This window comes from Mirounga angustirostris, unplaced genomic scaffold, assembly GCF_029215605.1.
Source record: "Mirounga angustirostris isolate CCGP_5_RB_7025 unplaced genomic scaffold, mMirAng1.0.hap1 SCAF_12, whole genome shotgun sequence".
Lineage (NCBI taxonomy): Eukaryota > Metazoa > Chordata > Mammalia > Carnivora > Phocidae > Mirounga > Mirounga angustirostris.
This window is the reverse complement of record NW_026991720.1, coordinates 14931736-14955290: the sequence shown is the minus strand read 5'-3', so window position 1 is coordinate 14955290 and position 23555 is coordinate 14931736. Positions and strand designations below refer to the sequence as shown.

General features: G+C 46.9%; 1 protein-coding gene across 1 annotated transcript in view; it reads right to left on the bottom strand.

The window, feature by feature from the left end:
- Positions 1–19600, bottom strand: part of KIAA1549 (KIAA1549 ortholog) — a 142800-nt gene extending 123200 nt beyond the window's left edge. The window contains exon 1 of the mRNA XM_064574911.1: positions 19410–19600. Within this exon, the coding sequence (XP_064430981.1) occupies positions 19410–19566 (157 nt within the window). The 5' untranslated portion in view covers positions 19567–19600. The remainder of the gene's footprint in view (positions 1–19409) is intronic.
- Between the last annotated feature and the right edge of the window lie 3955 nt (positions 19601–23555).

Below are 23555 nucleotides of genomic sequence, written 5' to 3'. Positions count from 1 at the left end.
ATAGAGAGAGAGCACAAGTAGGCAGAGAGGCAGGCAGAGGGAGAGGGAGAGGCAGGCTCTCCACTGAGCAGGGAGCCCGATGTGGGGCTCGATCCCAGGACCCCGGGATCATGACCCAAGCCGAAGGCAGCCACTTAATCAACTGAGCCACTCAGGCACCCCGAGACATTAATTTTTCTTGATTAGAGGATCCATTAACAAATGTCTTTATACAGTTATGTAAATTTTACCGTCAAAGAGTCAAAAGTTGGTTAAATTCCTAAGAGCTCACTGCTGTGCCAAAGGAGATAAGCCAAGCCCACTTGTAAGGATCACAGAGCAACTGCAGGGGACCATGCCTCTGGATTAGATATGACCCTTCTTTAAACACCAGTCTCAAGGACTAACCATTTTCAACTCCAAATGTCACGGCCTCATGGTTTCAGGTCGGTTCTCCGGACTACAGGGCAGAGATTGAGAAGACTGCTGGTCCCCTGACATGGATAAGACCTGGTCCAGTTAGAGGCTACAGCTTATACCACAGAACTTAATCCGAGATAGGTGAATCAAGGCAGGAATTAGAGTGATATCCCCACTCCAACTGGCCGAAGGCTTATTGGGCCACTGGGGTCCGGGAGAAACAGAATTCGTCCCCTGGAGCCCTGTGGCTTAGGAGATGGTATGATGTGTCAAAAAACACAGACTAAAATGTTTCTAACACCAGCAAGGGGCTGAACCTCCCAGACACCCCAGGGTGGAATCCAAGCTACAGTGGTGGGCACCTCACAGGAGTTTATCTGGAACCTTCTGGGGTAAGGCTTTCCCTTCCATACTAAGTGCGCTTTTCTCAAGAAATACTTTCTAAAGCACTGTGGGACTAGAAAGACATGTGGAGGTACCTTCTGGATTTTCCGAAGAGATCAAACCATTATGAAGATAGGCTCCTATGATTCAAAGTCTCCAAGACTGTAAGTGGTAAGCACGGGAAACTGCAGCAACACTGCAGATCCCACATGGTATGGGCAAATAAAAGGGGTGGATGGTCCACAAAGTTCGGTCTCTTCCTCAACCCCTTCATAACCCCTCCCTGTGAAGTCCTGTGGAAAGACAGGCCCCTTGCAGGCCATCAGGATGGCCTGAAGAGTAGAAGCCATCTGCTCCTCACTCTGAGCTGGGTGACAATCAATGCCCACGTCCTTCACCCCACCAAAAAGAGTGGAGTCTCTTCTGGGAGCACGAAGATAGATAAAATCCCATTCTAAGTTGTCCTAGGGACAGTCTCAAGACTTGACCTTTGACCCTTGGTACCTTGAACAGGTACCCAATGCAAGTGCAAGGAACATTTGTAGGACCAACACAGGGAGTCACTTGGCACTCTTCTTTTCAAATCTATGATGGAAATGTTGCTGAAAGCCACTGGGGAAATCTTGTGAGACCAGGCGGTCACAGCAGCTGGGGAGAACACAGATCTATGAGACTTTTATCATGGGTTCAAATAGCCACTCTGGGATCAGCCCCACGCTGTACCTTCTCTACCTGAAAAACCCAGCCGCAGAAACCCCCACAGGGCCAAGGGAGGGTGCTGCTGCTGAGCAAAGGGTCCTCACCTGCATGGCCCTCGACCACTCGACAATCCCTTTAAAGCTTCCTGCTCTGCTCCTTCTGCTATCATGCACAGACATACAATCATAAACAACTTTTTTCATGGAGCCCAAACTGCTCCTGCCCCATCGCATTCAAGTGATGACCACGGCACCATCAAAAAGAAAAAGAGACAGTTGGACGGACATCGGCTTCCTCAACAGCATGACCCTCCCACCCTCACCTGCACCCACCACTCCTTCCTTTCCACCTGTCTCCATGGAAGAGGTGTCATCCTTCCTGTCCAAGGAGTCGGAATCCCTCCTCTCCCAGTCACTAGCTCTGTGACCCAAGGCGAGTTACTTCATCGCCTTGTGTATCAACTTCTTCATCTGTGAAAGGGAGTTAATAATTGTACCTGACAGGGTGGTTGTCAGGATTAAATAAATTAATACAATGAATACATGTTGAGTGCCTAGAAGTATGCCCGGTATATGGGCATAATAAGTATTATGTTAGCTGTTATAATGCCTGTTATTAGCATTTATTCCTGTCCACTCTGAGAACTTGCTCCAGTAATTGTTCCCTTCCAGTTCCTCTCCATTTGCGACCATTTTGTGCTTGTGGTAGATAATCTCCAAGGATGACCGCCATCAATTCATAAGCGTATGCTATTCCATCCATCAATGGGGAGCTCCTGTCCCCTCCCAACCCTTGAGTCTGGGCTGGCTTTGTGACTTGCTCTGATCAACAATATGCACAAGAGGCAACATTCTGCTTGCTTCTTTGGGTAACTTTCGAGCCCAGGATCTTAAGAGAACTGGCAGCTTCTGCTTCATCCCTCCCGGAAGCCTGCTGCCAAATATGAAATCCTACTACCCTGAGACCACTATGCTTTGAGAAAGCCCAAGACAGTCACATGAGAAGAGAGAGAGGGAGGGGCATATGGAGGAGCACCAAGAAACTGGACACATGAGTGAAACCCTCTTAAACCTTCCAGCCCAATCCCAGTACCAACCACAAGCAGCCAAGTGAGTTACCTCAGTAGTGGCTACGTGGAGAAGAATCGCCCATGTGAGCCTTGTCCAAACTCCTGACCCAAAGAATCTTGAGAAATAATATATCATTACTGTTTTGTATCATTCAGTTTTGGGGTGATTTGTTATGCAGCCATAGAAAACTGAACAATGCTCCCCTTCAGCACTAAAAGAATGCTCCAATCTTACATCCCATCTTAAAACAAAATATCCCACACAGTTCCTTGATCCTACATCTACCACCAGTTCTTGCCTTCTTTGTATCATCACTGTAGTCCTCTAATACAGCACTGACCACACGGTTGTATAGTTACTTATGTACAGGACTATCTCTCCTCCTTGACTGAATTCCTTGAGGGCCATGACTGACTGCCATATTTATCTTCGTATCCCAGCATGTAGCACATGGTGGTGAGTGCTCAAAAAATTTTAGCTGAAGGGGCACCTGGGTGGCAAAGTCGGTTAAGCATCCAAATCTTGGTTTGGGTTCAGGCTGTGATCTCAGGGTTGTGAGCTCTGCATCAGGCTCCACACTCAGCATGGAGTCTGCTTAGGACTCTCTCTCCCTCTGCCCCCCCCCCAAAATAAATAAGTAAATTTTTTAATACATAAATAAAATGTTAGCTGAAAAATGCACACATGCATGAATGAATGGGACCTCCTGGTCTAACTGGTCTACCTTCAGGCGCACATTTGGGCACTGGAAACCCCAAGACAAAGATGGAAAAGCAAAATTTCCAGAACTACACAAAGTCCAAAAGGTACAGGAAAGAGACAAAGGGAAATATCAGCACGGTGGAGTCTGAAGTCACAAGCTGAAACCCACTGAGATTGCGGGTTGTTTCTGCCACACAACTAGTCTATCCTGACTGACAGAATACAGATTCTACATGTGGCTTTCCTCTCAGGGGGGAAGTGAAAGAGGGAGAAGAGAAACTTGAAGGTCGTCAATGAGTAAAATCAATATAAACTGTGATGAAAAAAATATAACAGTTGCAGGCCTAAGATTTCTGGGAATTATTCAGAATGTTAAACTTTAACACCAGATCCAGGCAAGAACTCAAGGCACTAATACACTGTGTTTTATGAAGAACTGAAAAGGCTCAAGGAGCATATAAAACAATGGAAGCAGGACAGCGAGGTGCACTGGTTGAGTTTGAGCAAGGTATTTATTTTATGGCATCGATTTCCTCCCACTAAAATTTCAAAGTTAATGAGAAATTGATTTTAAACCAGTGGTATACACCGATTTATTAACAAAGAGAATGTATCACAACCACACGCTTTGCAGTCAGAAACAAACCACAGAAAGATAGTGTAGTTGAAACAAAGAAGAAATATTATCAAACCCACAAGGATATGGTCCAGCACATAAAAGAGGAAATGCAGTACAAAAATGTCACTTGGCATTACGAAAAATGTTATTCCCCGTGCTGGAGGATAGGGAATATAGGCTCATAAGATTAATTTTTACTTTCTGAATTTTTTTATTTACTTTTTTTTAAAGATTTTATTTATTTATTCATGAGAGAGAGAGAGAGAGGCAGAGGGAGAAGCAGACTCCCTGCCGAGCAGGGAGCCCGATGCGGGACTCGATCCCAGGACTCCAGGATCATGACCTGAGCCGAAGGCAGTCGCTTAACCATCTGAGCCACCCAGGCGCCCCTGAATTTTTTTATTTTTAAAACTTTTAATTTTTAATCTGCTGGGATCAAACAAAATGACACCTCCACACAATACTCTATTTTCAAAAGCCTGCTTCTCTCATTTCTCTCAACCACCAAGGTGAGCACCTTCTACGTGGGACAGGGACCACGGGAACAAGCCCCAAGTGAAAACCATTATGCACATGGGGCGCTGCCATTATTACACGTACGTCAACACATCCGACCCAGAACGCCACCTCACACACACAGCTTGGCCTTAAAACAGAAGCCGCGCTCCAAAAAGCACCAGCGAGCTGCCTCAGTTGCCTGCTAACATCAACCAATCAGGACGAGGCCCTTCCAACCAATCAGGAGAAGGGAACTGTCTATACAAGCAGGGTCCCCTCGTCTGTTCTGGGAGGCCAGCCTCACTGCTCTCTGTTAATGCCGTGTCTCTATTCAGCTCTAGATGCAGCCCCAATAAAGCCTGGGGTCCAGCCTCCTTTCTATCATTGTGTGGGGCCCTGGGCGAGCCTTCACAGCCAGGGCTTCTGACACACGCAGGGGCCACAGATGACCCTGACTGCAGGGCTCTACCCAAAGAGTTTACTCTACCAAGCAGACAAAACCTGTGAGTGGGCATTTTTTTTTTTTTTAAGATTTTATTTATTTATTTGACAGAGAGAGACACAGCCAGAGAGGGAACACAAGCAGGGGGAGGGGAGAGGGAGAAGCAGGCTTCCCGCCGAGCAGGGAGCCTGATGCAGGGCTCGATCCCAGGACCCCGGGATCATGACCGGAGCCGAAGGCAGACGCTTAACCGACTGAGCCACCCAGGCGCCCCTGTGAGTGGGCATTTTAATGGTAGAGATTATGAAGTCATTCTTCATAGCATGTACCCAGAGCAAAGGAGACCCTGGCTGGGGTACACACCCCCACCTCGGGGGTAGGAAGACTTCTTACTAGTTGTGTGACCTTTAGCAAGTTAGTGAACCTCTCTGATCTTTGTCTTTCTCATCTGTAAAATGGGGATAATAATAGCACCTACCTCCCGCAGTTACTGTATAGAGTAAAAAGATACACCAGGTCTCCCACAATGTTTGGCACCTGGCCAGCTAGCACTCTGTAATTATTGGGTATTATACTCCCAGGTCAGCCCCGAGATTCCTGCAGGAGAGAACCAGAGAAGGAGCGCAAAGGGGGCCTCAATGACAGACCCAAATGAATGCCAATTAATAGTCAAAGAAATGCAACTTTAAAGGAGGTATTTTTTACCTGTGAGTTTGGCAAAGATAATAAAGATTGGTAACAGCCAGTAAGATGGAGGGAAGAAGCAAAACGGCACTCCGATTCATTGCTAGAGAGAATGCAGATTGCTTCAACCTTTCTAGAGAGCAATTTGGCAATATGTATCAAAATCTAATATATGAATACTGCTTAGTTCAGCGATTCTATTTCTGGGAATTTATCCTAAGGAAATAATTAGAAAAGTATGGAAAGACACATATACAAAGATGCTCAGAGCAGTGTTTTTTATCACAGTAAAAGCTGAAAGCAATATAATGACCCATGAACAGAGAACTGGTTAAAATATGGAACATCCACAGCATCGTACCAAATCATAATGTGGATCTATATTTCCTGACAACGTAAAGATTCAACGATAAAGTGTGAAGTGCAAAAAATCAAGTTAGCAAACAACATGGCAAGTATGATACCATTACTTTGTGTATATGTGCATGTGCTTGTATGTGTGAACAAGAAGTCTGAAAAGAGAAACACCAAAATGTCATAATGGTTATCTCTGAGTGGTAGGATTTGGGGTGATTTTCACTTTCTAACTTACATCTTTTTGTACCATCTGAATTCATTTAATGTGCAATAAATTTTACATTTTAAGCTTCATCATATCACTCCCCTGCTCAAAACCCTCCAACTGCTTCCCACCTCACCTGGAGTAATGCCAAAGTTCTCAAGAGGGTCTCTGATGCTCCACCCCAGCACCTACTTCCACTACCCCCAGCACCCACCTGAGCACCTGCTGACCCTCACCTCTACCCACTGTGCTTTGGGCACACTGGCCTCCCCCTCATCCCCCAAGACCAGGCACAGTCCCACCTTTACGCTGGCTACTTCATCTGCTGGGAACACTGTTTCCCCAAACACCTGCTCAGCTCACCCCCTTACCTCCTTCAAATCTTAGATTAAATGTCATTGTTATGGGTGAGCCATGCCCCCCCCAACCAAATTCATATGTTGAAGTCTTAACCCCCAGGACCTCAGAATGTGACCTTATGTGGAAACAGGGTCACTGTAAATGTAATTAGTTAAGATGAGGTCATACTGGAGTAGGACGGCCCCAATCCAATGACTGTGCTTATAAAAAGGGGAAATTTGAACACAGACACGCACCCAGGGAGAAGGCCACATGAAGGTCAGAGCTGTGCTGCACAAGCCTAAGGAACTACCAGAAGCTAGGAGAGACGCCTGGACTAGACCCTTCCTTAACGCCTTCAGAGGGAGCACTGCCCTGCTGACCTTGATCTGGGATTTCTGGCCTTCAGAACCATGTGACAATAAATGTCACTCAGTTTGTGGCATTTCATTAAGGCGGCCCTAGCATACGAAGATACTCACCTTCTCAATAAGGCCTCCCTAACCACCCAGATTAAAACTTCCTCCAAACCTTTTCTCTGCCCCATTCCTTCCTGGCACTTAGGGCCTAGCAACACAGCATACAATTAACCTTGTTCACTGATGGATCCCAAGGGCCTGCCACAGTGCCTGCACAGAGCAGTCACTCAAGAAAGAGGTGAAGAATAAATGAGCAAACAGCACAGAAGAAAACAGTCTGCCCTGATGAAGCTTACTGCCCAGTGGATGCAGACAGGGAATAAACAGACGTATATAAGATGGTGCTGAGCACCATGGAGGAAAATAATGCAGAGTCTGGAACAAGGAATTATGAAGGAGGTTACTGTATTTTTTTTCCCCAAGATTTTATTTAAATTCAAGTTAGTTAACATATAGTGTATTATTAGTTTTAGGGGTAGAATTTACTGATTCATCAGTTGCATATAACACCCAGTGCTCATTACATCAAGTGCCCTCCTTAATGCCCATCACCCATTTACCCCATCCACCCAAACACCACTCCTTTAGCAGCCCTCAGTTTGTTCCCTAGAGTTAAGTTTCTTATTGTTTGCCTCCCTCTCTGTTTTTATCTTATTTTTCCTTCCTTTCCACTAGGTTCATCTGTTTTGTTTCTTAAATTCCACATATGAGTGAAATCATATGGTATTTGTCTTTCTCTGACTGACTTATTTCACTTAGCATAATACCCTCTAGTTCCATCCAAGAAAGATTTCATTCTTTTTGATGGCTGAGTAATATGAATAAATACGTATATATTTATATGTATTATATGTAAGTTATATATAAATATAATAATAAAAATAAATTTATATATAAATATATATAAATTATATATATAAATTTTATATAAATATAAAAATAAATCTATATAAATATAAAAATAAATTTATATATGAATATAAATATAAATTATATATTTATATAAAAATACATATTATAATAATATAAATACCCATAAATACAAATATAATTTAATTAAATACATGTATTTACTTAGATATACTTAAAATATAAGTATTTATATTATATATTATTTTATATTATTTATAAATATAAATACTTATATTATATTTATATATTTATTTATATGCTATATTATATATTTATATTTATATATCATATATAAATATAAATTGTATTCATGTAATTTATATTAAAAATATCTCTCTCAAAAAATAAAAATATAAAAATATAAAAATATATATATCTCACCTCTTCTTTATCCATTCATCAGTCAATGAACATTTGAACTATTTCTATATTGGGCTATTGTGGATAGTGCTGCTGTAAACACTGGGGTGCATATGTGCCTTAGAATTGCTATTTTTGTATCCTTTGGATAAATACCTAGTAGTGCAATTGCTGTAGGGTAGTTCTGTTTTTAACTTTTTGAGGACAGGTGTGAGGAAGTAAGTATCTCACTGCAGTTTTAATTTGTATCTCCCAGGACACCTGAGTGGCTCAGTCGGTTAAGCGTCTGCCTTCGGCTCAGGTCATGATCCCAGGGTCCTGGGATTGAGTCCCACATCGGGCTCCTTGCTGAGCAAGGAGCCTGCGCCTGCCTCTGTCTCTCTCTCTCTCTGATAAATAAATAAAATCTTAAAAAATATATATATATTAAAAAAAAATTTGTATTTCCCTATTGATGAGTGATGTTGAGCATTTTTTTCCATACTTTTTTATTATGTTACGTTAATCACCATACATTACATCATTAGCGTTTGATGTAGTGTTCCATGATTCATTGTTTGTGTGTAACACCCAGTGCTCCATGCAGTATGTGCCCTCTTTAATACCCATCACTAGGCTACCCCATCCCCCCACCCCCCCTCCCCTCTAGAACCCTCAGTTAGTTTCTCAGAGTCCATAGTCTCTCATGGTTCGTCTCCCCCTCCAATTTCCCCCCCTTCATTCTTCCCCTCCTGCTATCTTTTTTTTTTTTTAAACATATAATGTATTATTTGTTTCAGAGGTACAGATCTGTGATTCAACAGTCTTACACAATTCACAGCGCTTACCAGAGCACATACCCTCCCCAGTGTCTATCACCCAGTCACCCATCCCTCCCACCCCACCCCCCACTCCAGCAACCCTCAGTTTGTTTCCTGAGATTAAGAATTCCTCTTATCGGGCGCCTGGGTGGCTCAGTCGTTAAGCATCTGCCTTCGGCTCAGGTCATGATCCCAGGGTCCTGGGATCGAGTCCCACATCGGGCTCCCTGCTCGGCGGGAAGCCTGCTTCTCCCTCCCCCACTCCCCCTGCTTATGTTCCCTCTCTCACTGTGTCTCTCTCTATCAAATAAATAAATAAAATCTTTAAAAAAAAAAAAGAATTCCTCTTATCAGTGAGGTCATATGATACATGTCTTTCTCTGATTGACTTATTTCACTCAGCATAATACCCTCCAGTTCCATCCATGTCGTTGCAAATGGCAGGATTTCATTCCTTTTGATGGCTGCATAATATTCCGTTGTATATATATACCACATCTTCTTCATCCATTCATCTGTTGATGGACATCTTGGCTCTTTCCATAGTTTGGCTATTGTGGACATTGCTGCTATAAACATCAGGGTGCACGTACCCCTTCGGATTCCTACATTTGTATCTTTGGGGTAAATACCCAGTAGTGCAATTGCTGGGTCGTATGGTAGCTCTATTTTCAACTTTTTGAGGAACCTCCATACTGTTTTCCAGAGTGGCTACACCAGCTTGCATTCCCACCAATAGGATGTTACTGTATTTTTAAAACTTAATTAGAGAAAGCCTCCCTGACTGCATGAGATCTGAGCAGACCTGAAGAAAGGGCTAGTAAACCATATAGATAATATCGGAGATAAGACTGTTCTAGGCAGAGGGAACAGTACCTACACATCATTGCAATGAACACATATTATTTTTATAATCAGGAAAAAAATCAATAAAACTATTGTAATTGTGAAAACGCATAAAAATATTTAAAAGCCCCATTCCAAGGCCTAGGAAGAAGAATCTGATTTTGTAAATTCCTAAGACTCTATTCAGCCTCTATTTAGGCCTGGGTTGAAAACTCCACCCCTTCCCCAGCCCAGTCCCCAGCCCAGTCCCCATCCTCCATCAAACAGCTGTCCAGGAGAAAAACATTCAGTAACGTGAAGATGGTGAGGTGAGGTGAAAGATAAAAGGTGAGGGCGCCTGGGTGGCTCAGTCATTGAGCTTCTGCCCTCGGCTCAGGTCATGATCCCCGCTTCCTGGGAATGAGTCCCACATCAGGCTCCCTGCTTAGCGGGAAGCCTGCTTCTTCCTCTCCCACTCCCCCTGCTTGTGTTCCTGCTCTTGCTATCTCTCTCTCTGTCAAATAAATAAAATATATCTTTAAAAAAAAAATGAAAGGTAAAAGGTGAGATGAAAGGTGAGGTGAGACGGGTGAGATGTGAGGTGAGAGGTGATGGGTGAGGTGAGGCATGAGATGAGAGGTGAGGTGAGATAAGAGGGGAGGGGTGAGGTAAGGAGTGTGAGATGAGAGTTAAGGGTGAGGTGAGGGGGGAGGTGAGAGGTAAAGGGGGAGGTGAGAGGTGAGGTGAGGGGTGAATGAGAGGTGAAGACAGAGGTAAAGGGTAAGGTGAGGGGTGAGGTGAAGGGTGAGGTGAGGTGAGAGGTAAAGGGTGAGGGGTGAGGTATGAGGTGAGGGCTGAGGTAAAGGGTGAGGTGAGGGGGGAGGTGAGAGGTGAGGGGTGAGGGGCGAGGTGAAGAGGGAGGTAAGATAAGTGGTAAGGGGCGAAAAAAAAATGATGTACTGTATGGTGACTAACATAACATAATAAAATTAAATTTAAAAAAAAGAGGTGAAGGGTGAGGTGAGGGGTGATGGGTGAGGTGAGAGGTAGGTGAGGGGAAAGGTGGGTGAGGGAAGGGGTTAGGGGTGAGATCGAGCAGTCCTGAGGCAGAGAGATCCTAGCTGGTGTCACAAGCCAGGTGCAGGGCTGTGACTCCTCTCCTGGCCACCAGGCACTGACCTGCCCCCTCCCTGTCCCCATTCAGATCTGGCCTCTGATGGTCTGCAGAAGCCCTTGCATCCCGCCTGTCACCTGAGCCCACCTGTCCCCACTGAACACCTGGTGTGTTCTCCTGCCCTGTCCCCAGACCACTGTGGCTCCCAGGTCTCACAAGCGTTCACTTCTGCTACCCAACCAGCTAGTCCCCACCCAGCTTCACTTTGGTTTTTGGGTTGTTGTTTTTTTTTTTATAATAGTGGTTAAAAAAAAAAAAAACGTAACTTAAAATTCACCATGTTGACCTCCCACTTCTACGTGTACAGTTCAATAATGTTAAGTATATTCACATCGGTTGTGCAACCAACCAATCTCCAGAACGCTTTTCGTCTTGCGGAACTGAAACTCTGTCCCCATTAAGCACTAACCACGCATTTCCTCCTCCCCTCAGCCCCTGGAAAGCACCATCCTACTCTCTGTCTCCCCGTGCTTCTGACAACTCTAGGTACCTCATATAAGAGGAATCAGGCAGTTTTTGTCTTTTTGTGACTGGCTTAGTTCACTTAGCAGAATGTCGAGGTCCAACCATGCTGCAGCTTATGTCTGAATTCCCTTCTTTTTTAAGAAGGAATAATTCCATTGTATGTATAAGCCACATTTTGGGGTTTTTTGGGGTTTTTTGTTTTTAAAGATTTTATTTATTTATTTGAGAGAGAGAGAATGAGAGACAGAGAGAATGAGAGGGAGGAGGGTCAGAGGGAGAAGCAGACTCCCCGCCGAGCAGGGAGCCCGATGCGGGACTCGATCCCGGGACTCCAGGATCATGACCTGAGCCGAAGGCAGTCGCTTAACCGACTGAGCCACCCAGGCGCCCATAAGCCACATTTTGTTAATCCGTTCATCGCCTGACAGACACCTGGGTCCCTTCCACCGCCACCTCAGCTTTGACACCTGTTTGCTTCGACGATCTCCACGTGCTTCTGTAATCCTCCTCAGCCAGCCGCCCTGACTCCTGCTATCAGGGCAGAGAAATTAAGGACTAGAAAAAAGGCTTCCAAACCCGCTCAGGCCCTGGGGGGGGGGGGGGGTCCGTGGGGAGAGACGGAACGAGACCCGTGCTCTGACTCGCACACCCAGCCCAACACCAGCTCAGCTCTGAACCTTCTACTGCTCCTTCTCTCGGTTTGCCCAATCAACTTAAAATCTGGGCTGGATTTTTACCAGGTAGAGACTCCTCAATACTTAGGTAACAACCAAAAATCTTTGAAACGCACCCAACCTCAAGGAGACACGGCCTCGGCCAGAGCTTCTCGAACCCTAGTGTGCGTACAGACCCCGGGCGAGGTGCTGGTAAGAGGCAGATTCAGTAGAGGTGGGGTGGGACCAGAGGCTCTGCCTTTCTTTTTTTTTTTTTTTTTTTTAAAGATTTTATCTATTTATTTGACAGAGAGAAACACAGCGAGAGAGGGAACACAAGCAGGGGGAGTGGGAGAGGGAGAAGCAGGCCTCCCGCGGAGCAGGGAGCCTGATGCGGGACTCGATCCCAGGACCCTGAGATCATGACCTGGAGGCTCTGCCTTTCTAACAAGCTCCCAGGGGCTGCTGATGCTGCTCATCTGTGGACCACACCTGGAGCTGCAGAGGCCTAGCGACTTGGCCACCAGTCCACACCTGTCTCCTGCGCTTTGCCCAAGCTTCCCCCAAAGCTGGCTTCAGAAGATGGTTTGTTTTGTATGTTTGAGGCTTTCCCCTTTGAAAGCTCCCCAGCAGTATTTACCCAGCGTCTTAAAGCAGCCCTTCAGGCTGTCTGACTCCAAAGTTAATCCTAGCACCCAAAACGAGAGTGATGAAGGGCCGCTTCCACAGGCCCCAACAAGAGACAGGAGAACAAAGAAAGAAGCAAGGAGCGTTTTCTGAATGACTCCATGGGGCTGGGCACTACCCGCCCATCACCAGGCGCAGGAGCCTCCCAAGCCCGGCCTCGCGCCAAGACTTGCCAGGCCATAACCCAGGAGCACTGTCGCCCGCTCACTTCCCATCAAGGCTCTGGGCCACCCAGGGCTACTGGAGGGGCAAGCAGACAGCACCCACCTGGCAACTGGTGCATTCACCTCTTCTCAGTTGCCCCTGGAAACCAGTTGTATTTTCTCAAGCCCCCAATTCCGCCCGCTTGCCGTCCTCCCAAAAGATCATCTTGTCGGGCGCCTGGGTGGCTCAGTTGGTTAAGCGACTGCCTTCAGCTCGGGTCATGATCCTGGAGTCCCGGGATCGAGTCCCGCATCGGGCTCCCTGCTCGGCAGGGAGTCTGCTTCTCCCTCTCCCACTCCCCCTGCTTGTGTTCCCTCTCTCGCTGTGTCTTTCTCTGTCAAATAAATAAATAAAATCTTTAAAAAAATAAAATAAAAAAAAAAAAGATCATCTTGTCTACCTCTCTCCACAAAGCTACCCTCCTCTCCTCAATGCCTCGGTCTCCAGATTAGCCCCCCATTTCTCCCTCCTGCCCCCTTTCCACCACCTCCTTGAGCCCCACCCGGTGTTGCCACGCTCCTCTCTATTTTCTCAACTGCAAAGGTGGCCCCTACCTTTCCACCCCCTCTTTTACCATCCCCTAACGTTCTGCTCTATTTCACTCCTTGAACAAAAACAGCACCCCCACCCCCGACAAAGCAGAAGGTGGCCCTCTGTCAGCTGCTGGTCTGTCACCAGGAAGCACACCCTGGGGTTGAAAAACTTGCGTGGGCTGACCCTCCATCTGAGGTGGGTACAACTCAGTCTTCAAATCTTGAGTGCCTGAGGGAGGGCAGGGAGGCCCCGGGCACTTGGGGGCTTGGGGATGCTCAGCATAGCAGTGATTTACCAACTGGTATGGCAGGGTTTCGGTATTTCACAACCAGCCAAGTGTCCATAATGAATGAATGGGTTATAAATCAGGGAGCTCTAGAGAATTATTTTGTTCTGAAGTTGCCTGGTCAAATGCAATAGGGCTCTTGCACACTGTTCACACAGACTCAGTCCCTAAGGCGGGTACATCTCAAGGTCCCTGAAGATCAGGAATGGCTCCAGAGTAGTGTGGGCTGACTCAGGCCCTGGTGATCCAACACCACTTATTCCCAGACGTTTGGAACAGGACGCACCATTTCTTAGCCCAGTGCTTCCCAAACTTAAGTGCATGTTCGAAATCACCTGAGGAGCTTGTGAAAATGCAGATTCGGACTCAGAAGGTTTGGGTAGGACCTGAGATTCTGCATTTCTAACAAGCTGTGGCCACACTTTCACAGTAAGTAACAAGATTAACTTTTCACTAATGAGGAGAAGCAATGCCTGAAGCCATAAGCCACAGCATTATCAACGAAGATGGATAAAAGGAAGAGACAAAAAGTAAGAATATGAGAAAGCAAAGGATGTGTCCCAGGAGTGGGGATGCACCAGGGAAGAGTAGAGGAAGATTTTTTTTTTAAACAAGAAGAACTGAGGGGCGCCTGGGTGGCTCAGTAAGCGTCTGCCTTCGGCTCAGGTCATGATCCCGGGGTCCTGGGATCAAGCCCCGCATCGGGCTCCCTGCTCTGCGGGAAGCCTGCTTCTCCCTCTCCCACTCCCCCTGCTTGTGTTCCCTCTCTTGCTGTGTGTGTGTGTCTCTCTCTGTCAAATAAATAAATAAAATCTTTTTAAATTTTTAAAAAAAGAAAAGAATGAACTGCCTTCAGCAAGTCACTGGGCTAGAACATCTACAGGACAGGCAGACAGTGCTACAAACATTCAACAGAAACAGGACTGTCGCTGTCTATAACAAGTGCATTCCAAGGTATCCAACATGTGGATATAACCTGAAATAGAAGAGCTAAAAGGGCATTCAGAGATAATCTCAGCGACCCCTTCTGACACCGATGAAGAAACCCAGAGCAAGGTAACTCGTCCACAGTCACAAAGCAAGTTATCAGCGGAGAAGAGCTCACTCGGGTCTGCTAGCTCACAGCTCAGTGAGCCTTCCAACAAATCATGCTGCTTAAGCACAAGAAAGAGATCACGTCACTGTGAGCTGCAGATGAAAGGGGTGGGTGGTCACAACGTGGAAAACAAATTAGATCCGTTACAGCAGCATCTTCCCATCTGAATCAACCTACTGTAATTCTAATTACAGTAACTAGCTGCCCCTAGCACCCAGGGCACACTGGTAGAAAACCTGTGGCTCCCGGGTCCCTGGTGAACTTTAACAACTCCCTGGCTGGGTTCTGTTTTCAGGATTAAGTGAGGCATTTCATGACAAAGATGGCAGCCGCTGTTCCCCAGTGGCCAGGACTGAGAATTTAAAATGAAGTCCTCTATGCCCTTTGACTCCCAACCCAAAGAAAACCAAACCAGCAAGATAGGAAAAAAAAAAAAAAAAACCCCAACTGCAACATCATAATTTTAAATCAATTGTTCTCATCATGAAAAGACAATTTCAAGATATTAAGCGGTGTGTCCCCAAAATGCTATTAATTTTCAATTACTGGGTGTATAGTCTCTGGATCAGTGGTTCCAAAGTTTAAAGTGCCTAACAATCAACTGTGAGCTTGTTAAAAATGAAGATTCCCAGGCACCACCACCGAAGATTCTAATATAGGTCAAGGGTGAGTCCCAGAAATCTAAATTCTTAACAAGCACCTGCCCCATCCCTTAGTGATATTGATGCAGAAGGGCTGGGGATCACACTTTTGAAACATTTAAAGTCTTTGTTTATAGGATATTAAACCACTCAAAAAGTACAACAAATGTTTACCTCAAAATGGCTAATACTAAAATAAGTACATTAAGATAAAAATTTAACATGCCGCGAGAATAAACACAATGAAAAAAGTTACAAAAAGAAAAGCAGAACAGCAGATTTGCTAATCAAAATAATCAAAACTTCTGAATTTCTAAATTATATAAAATTGAAAAGCAAATCCATTGGAAGGGGGAAAAGGCAACCAATAGGAGAGAAATGGTTGCTATCCTTAACATACAGAGATTTAGATATACACCCACAACATATACATGAGCAAAAACAGAGAGAATTCACAGAATACAAATACAAAATAAACCAAAAATAGCCAACCCAAAAGAAAAAAACTTAAGCAGTGGATTACAAATTTATTCTGCAAGAGTTTTAAAAATAATATCCAATGCTGCTGCTGATGAAGTGAAACAGGCCACTGCATAAATTGCTAAGATTTCAGCACTACAACTTTACAGAAAAAGTCAATTCATTCAACAACCACTTACAGAGCACCTAGTAGGCACCCAGCGCACTGAATATGCAAAGATTCAGCCTGGTGGGTCTTAAGATTTAAACTGCATTCTAATTCCCCTTTTAGAAATGTATGCTAAACACACACACACACACACACACACAGAAATACAAAGCCTTATCTACATAGTTATTCATCATAGCATTCTTTTAACAGCCAAAAAAGCTGGAAATAATAAAAGAATAATTAAGGAAATTATTAGGATGGAACACTGTGTTTTCCACAAATGTGGAACAACATTTAATGAATAGGAAAATGCTTAAGTTAAATATCAAGTGAAAAAAGTAACAAATGCAATCGTGCATATAATTCAATGTTCACTTTTTTAATGTTAACAAAGAAAAAACTATTTACAGTGCTATCTATGGGTTGTGGGATTATGGGTATCTGTTTTCTGTACCTTCTAGTAATTCCCAAAATCTCTGCAAAGTTATCAAGTTCATAATAGCTATTATTTTTAAGAAAGACTTATCCATGAAGAAATGGAGCACAATTCTTTCTTTTTATATTGTGGATGTAGGATCGTCTAAAAAATACAATCAAAAGCAAGTCCAAAGTTACTACAAGTTGTTTCCACAACAGTGAACAGTCAAGACCAAACTTATAAATGTTTAAACAAACAAAAAAAGGCACATTCAAGATTCTGAATGAAACAGAAAGAGACAAGAAATCAGTAAAACACAGAAATTTAAATGAAGACTGAAATAAGGGGACCCACTGAAAGGTGGACTCCATTTAACAAAAGTTAACAAGGAAAGAGAAGCCTGCTGAAGGAGATCACTTTCAGCCAGCCTCGAAAGGGACTGCTGCCTAACCCAGGAAATCCCACACAGGATTAAGACACGCCATTTTTTGAATCAGGCTATTTAGAAACAGAACCACCACAGCAGGGTTCAGCAAAGCCTCCCCCAACCCCACTCCCATGGTGAAAAAAAAAAACACTCAGGACTGGGAGCCAGAAGGTCCTAGTGGCACAGAGAGAAGACATGGGCCAACTGAAATGCAACCTCTTCCCGGGATCAACCAGCACTCACCAGCCCAGGTCTCCTGCATCAGGAAGCTACCCTCCACCACTATGGCTCCTCATAACCTTCAAGAAATGGGTCAGGGGCCACCTTTAAGATGTTTTTCTCTAAGGAACAGTCCATGGAAGGATCTGCACCGGCTTTGAGTTTCCAACTGGATCCTTGAGGACAGACCCAGTGCCCTCCACGTCTTCAGTTGCCATTCTATTACTTGGCCTAGGAGTAACTGTACAAACCAGAGGAGCCCAATACACAAATTAGTGAAAGGATGAAGTCTCCACTTCTGTGATGTCAGCTCTAGCACAGAAATATACTGAATTTCATGTGTCCAGGGTGAATATTTGTACTGGGGGCTGATGGGAAACAAGAACAACTTCTAAAGACAAGAAACTTACAGAGGGACAGTGCAAACAGCTCCACTGTATACTTTAAATTTATCAAAAGAATTACGTATTCTCTCCACAACATCGGCAGTATATCCAGCTGGCCACATTCACATGGGGAAGCCATGCAGAAGTTAAATGCATAGAGTTTGGAATCAATTTAACCTAAACTCCTGAAGTCTTAGTTTCCTCATCTGTAAAATGGGGCTAATCGTGCCCAACTCATAACATGACTGGATCGCGTCTATAAAATGCAGCATCTGGCAGAGGAAGCATTCAGTAAATGGAAACGATTAGTGTGCCGGGTCCCCTCGCAGATGAGTCCCTTACTATCAGATGGGCTTTCTTTGCAGATGAAAGCCAAGGGCACTCTTCAGGATTATCTCTTCTCACACAAAGCCCTGAGTCTCGTCTCCTCTCCTCTGGACACGCAGGGCTGGAACACGCAGAGGGCAGGACTGGGACCTGAAGCTCTAGGTTAGGCAAAGTTGTTGGCACTCTCCATATACTGCCCGCAAGAGATCTGTTTTGTCGCCCCCAGCTCGGGGCGGGGGGGGCTCCCTGAGCCAGGGTTCCACCCAGCTATAGGAAATCTTTGCGGAGGCCTCAGGTGTGTATAAGCCCACAGGTCAGGGGGCAGTAGGGGCTAATGGAAAAGCGATGAGTCTGCACCAACTAGCCAGTGACCTTGACCAAGCCACTTCTCTATCAGTCTCCTCTGGAGTAAGAGGAGTGGTTCCACGCTAAGATCCCCGACATCCTTTCCTGTGCTTCTATTGTCCCATCCCCTATGTGGCACCAGTTAGAATTCCGACAGTGATGTCCAAGGGACACCTTCAAATGTGTTCCATTTCCTTCCAAACCCACTTGGCAGTCCTTTGGCCCTGCTCCCAGGAAGGGAGGGTTTGGAGGAGCTTCCACGGCTCTGTTTGTGTTCATTGTACAGCAGCTATCCACCCAGAGCTGCTCATCCCACCTCTCCTCTGCCCCCAAAGCGGTCGAGGCTGGGCGCTGGGGCAACCACTGGTTTACAGCGTGTCTGTCAGCTCAGAGATGGTTTCCAGCCCATCCTGTGGGTATGCTCAGGGTGGACAAATAAACGTTTCAGGGAAGCAGTATGAATTAAATCATTTCAGCAACAAAACCCGCCCACATGCGCCTTCATAAATGATGCCTCTTAATTCCATGCTGACGAAGAGTCAGTAAACTGCATCTATTATAAAACAACCCTTAGTCCTTTCATGCCCTGACACTGAAGAATCACAATATTTTCCCACTCTATTGTACTGATGCCTTTGCAGAAGTAATAGCAATAGCTATTTCCCTGGAAAGATCCATGGCCAGGGCGCTTTCCAAGAGATTTTCTTTGAATGTTCTTTGTGTCCGGGGGACACCGCCAGCCTGCCTGCATCTGGGCGACGCCGGGCTACTCAGAGTAATGCAATACTGTTTCTAAAGCCCACACACCGAATGTACCCCTTCGCCCCTACAATGAAGTATTCCCAAACATCTGATACACCACACTGATAACAGCCACGCACAAATACAATTCCCGCGCCTGCATTTTGCAGAGAAAATAAAGGCACATTCGGAGAAGCCACAGGACCCGCCTCGAGCTCCGTGAATAACAGGAGAGCTTCGCAGACCTTGAGCGAGACTGGCCAGAATCCGTTCGCTTTTTCGTTTTATTTTCGCCGTGCCTTTTATTTGCTGGGCCCAAGAAGAACGGAAGAGCATCTCAAGAAAGGAGGGCTAGGGAGCGGTGGAGAATAAAAGAGGGTGGGCGGGGAAAGCAGGATTTTTGAAAATAACAGCAATAAGAAAAGGCAGGGTCGCGGCCCGAGGGTCTCGGCGGGGCTTACCTGGGGCGCACGAGGCCGGCCGGGCCAGCAGCAGCAGCCAGAGGCCGGGGAGCAGCGGCCCCGGGCGGCGGCGGGCGCGGCGGGCGCGGCGGGCGGAAGGCCCGCGGCCGCTCGGCCCCGGCACCAGCGCGACCCCGGCGCGGGTCTTCCCCTCCATGGCCGCGCCTCGGCGTCGGCGCCGCGCCCCCGGCAGTCCCGGCCGGCGCCCCGGCCCGGCCTCGCGGCTCGGCTGCTCTCGGGCCCGGGAGGGGCGGCCGCTGCGGCTGCGGCTGCGGCTGGGACGGGGCGCCGCGCACCGGCGCGGAGGGAGGCCGGCGAGGCGGGGGCGGGCCGGGGGCCGGAACCGCGGACAGGGGCCGCCAGCCGCACGCCCGCCTCGCCGCTCCGCCCCCTTCGGAGCCTCCGAGCCGCTGCTCTGCAACGCGCGGGCCCGGGCGCGGGGAGGCGAGCACCACCTCCCGGCCGGCCGGGCGCCTGCCTGCGGGGCGGCCAGGCGGCGAGCGCGGGGCTCGGGCGCGCCGAGGCTGCGCCGCGCGGGGCCGGTGCCCGGTCTCCCCAGGACCCGCCTCCCGGGAGGGGGCGCCGTGAGCGGGGGGAGGCGCGGGAGGCCTGGGCCGCCCCGCCCCGCACGGAACACCGGGCCCGCCGCCCGGGTGGCCCGCGCGTTCCGCTCCCGGGGGCGCCCGGAGGGAGGGAGGCCGGTGAGGAGGGGTCAGAGCCGGAAAACCTGGCAAGCCCGGAGAGCGGCGGGCCTCTCGCTCCTCCCCTGGCGCCTGGCTTCGCTCTGCTCCTTTCTGTGCGGGGCAGCAGGTGTGAGTGGGGCGCCTGCGTTCGGAGGACAGCCTTCGGGGCTGCAGAGGGGACAAAGCAAAGGCAAGGTCGGGCTCCCTTCGACGTGCAGTCGAGGAGGTGGGAGATGCGCGCACACAGCTCTGCCCATCCTTTCTCCCTCTAGAGGTTCTGCCTCCTGTCTGGGTCGTTAAGGAAGGACAGGACACTCTGGGCCTGGGAGGCCCGCAAACCCCACACGTAGTAGGCCTTCAGTAGGTGCCTGCTGATTGAGCTGAATTCGGTTGAATTGCGGCGGAGCTGGAAAGAACCGCGCACGTCCAGGCCCTTTTAGGGAAAGCAGCTCTCTTGGGCAATAGAGAGAAGGTCAGATGATAAGCGTTTGGGGAGTCAGAGTTTGGGAATGGAGGGGAAACGAGGAAAGTCAAGAAGGCGGTTAACATTTGTCAAGTAACTGCTACGTGCCAGGCATCTAACTCTGAAGACACCTGGTGTAAAGGTCTTGGAACGTGGAATTGGCAATTTTGGATCTTTGCATCCTCTTAGAAGGCTTGCACCACGCAGGGGACTAAAGATGTGAGTTGGGGAGACTATCTTATTGCCTGGGAAGCTATAGTGGTTAGTGAAAAATGTGAATCATCTTCATTGGTAAAAGGGTCCCAGTTGCTCTCCAGTCCCGTTCCCCTACTAGGCCCAGGCAACTTACCCTCTGGTGAGATTATTGGAGAATCAGTGATAGCCCTTCCTCTGAAGAAGGCTGAGGAACCCTCCTAGAAGTACCTACCTGTTAGTTTCAAGGAAGATAATCGAGAATAAAGGTTAAAGATAGCCTTGTTGATGTTCCTAATTTGTTTTGTACTTTATTAAGCCTCCCCATCATAAACAGTCCCATGTTCTTAACAACTGATTCCCCACCAGCTTCCAGAGGATTTTGCAAACCTTGCCTTCAGCCCATAATCTCCAGGTGAGCTCCCCTGTGAAAACACTGCCGATTCAGGCATGTCTGGCCCGGGATACCTTGGCCCGAGATCTAGGACCTCTTGTTCATGCCTTTCTTCATCCTCTGAACTCATTGTGTAAACATGTCATTTGACTACAAACCACTGCCTTGGGTGATTCTTAAATTGTCCTGTCCTGTTGTATTATTTTATCTTTTATGAATTTATGTTTTGCCTCTCCGACCAAATTAATATGAAGTTCGAAGATGGTGTCATCCTGCTTAGGGATTCCCATAGCACCAGTAAACCCTCATTGTACATTTGTTGACTTGAACCAGAGTATCCACCTGCCCAGTGAAGTGGTTCAACCTTTCAGATTTGGCCCCAGCCTCCAGGAAGCTCCCACCTACACTAGTACCTGGGGTATCAGAGAAAGAAGGCTCCCTTTCCATTCTCAGCCAATTCAAAGAAGATAAAATGTTGGCCAAGCCATTAAGAAGGGATTGACATCAATGGGAAATAACAATTGCAACTTTGAGATACCAGAAATGACTCAAGGTCACCAACTCTCTATAGAAAGACCCCTAGGGTCTCCTAGTTTCCAAGCTCTGAAGGCATAAAACTGAATGTTCCTTCTGTTAGGATTTAATGCATTCTGCTTGAGTGTCTAAGAAAATGTCTCCTGGGGCTCGAACCATCCAGCTAGGGGGTTGTGTGACTTGGAAGTCCAAGGCAGACTGAGTGGTACAAGGTAGGGGCACATATATATGTAAACACACGCATCCATACACACTTGTGTCTGAGATTAAGACAAGACCTTAGGGTACTCATACCAAATGATGCAAAAAATAAATCTAGCAAACACTTCTGAGCCCGTACTATGACCTGTTAGTGCTGGGGGGGAGGGGATATAAAAGATTAAAATAGTGATTTTGGAGATTATCTCATACAATTTTCATTGTACAGAGAAAGAAACAAACCAGGGAGGTGAGTTTATTTACCTAGGGCTGAGCCCCAACTAGAATTCCCATCTCCTGTTTTCCAGTAAAATACGATCTCTGGGGGAGGGGGGAGAATCAGCCTGGGTCCTCCAAAGGTGTGCTGAATGATTTGGGGAGGGAGTTAGGATCAGTGCCACCCTTAGACCTAAGCACAATGGGGCCCAGTTTACCGGAGGCCCCCACAGAGTGGGCCTCCTCCAACTGCACCTCTCCCCACAGGACAAGGAGTCTGAGAAGCCAAAGGAACACCCCACCAGGAGCCCACTCAGTACCCAGGAGCCCAGAATTCCCTACCAGTTGGCCCCACATTCACTTTCAGGGCCTCTGTGGCCTCTTCCTCCCAAAGGGTGGGTGGGCCGAGGTATGTCTGGTCCCAAGGAGCAGCCGTGGGTAGTTGTTTGCAGGGAAGTAAGGGAACTCAAACATGCAGGTAGGGTGAGATGAGCCCATGAAGCCCAAGGGAATGAAGCCAAGAACCAGGAGTGGGGAGAGAGGGTGAAACAAGCTCCATATTCATATTCATATGACTCTAACTTGGCTGCTCAGACTTTCAAGGAGTCTGGGGATTCTGCTTTTGGTTTGTTGTTTTTCTTTTTAAAGATTTTATTTATTTACTTGAGAGAGAGAGAGCACAGAGGCAGAGGGAGAAGCAGACTGCCGGCTGAGCAGGGAGCCCGATGCAGGACCCCATCCCAGGACCCTGAGATCACGACCTGAGCCAAAGGCAGCCGCTTAACCGACTGAGGCCTCCAGGTGCCCCTCTGCTTTTGAACCTAGCCTACCAGGTCATTTTGAAGGTGTGTCAGTCAAGGGAGGAGGAGAGTAATATTTAATAGGTTGCTTGCGTGGCATGTAACTTTCTGATATTTCAACAAATGCTATGGAAGCCGTTAGTTGTATTTTTGACCTGGGCCCCTTCACTCTGAGGAGTAGAATAGAAACGGGAAGGACAGACTGACCTCCTGAAAGTTGGAGATGGCTGGAAGACAGGAGGGGGTAAAACGGAGAGCCCTGGACTGGAAATCAGAATAGCTAAGTTCTGAGCTCTGCTCTCTCATACAGAAGTTTGTCATCTTGGGGAAAAGGTTACTCTCAAACCTCAGTCTTTCTTCTCTGATGACAGCCTTGATTATGCCTACCTTACCTAAAATATACGTGTATCAAATCATCACATTGTATACCTTAAACTTGTACAATGTTATGTATCAACTGTACCCCCAAAAAGTTGGAAAGAAAAGGGAGTAAGAACCATTGAACTAGAGGTTTGAGTCAACCTTTTCTGCTAAAAATGAGAAGACAGTCATAGAGAAGAGAGAAAGTAGGAGCTGGGGTAGAACAAGGACGCAAATATCTGGCTAAGGGGTCTGGACAGAATTTTGTAGGCAGTAGGGTATCGTTAATAATTTTCATGAGATATT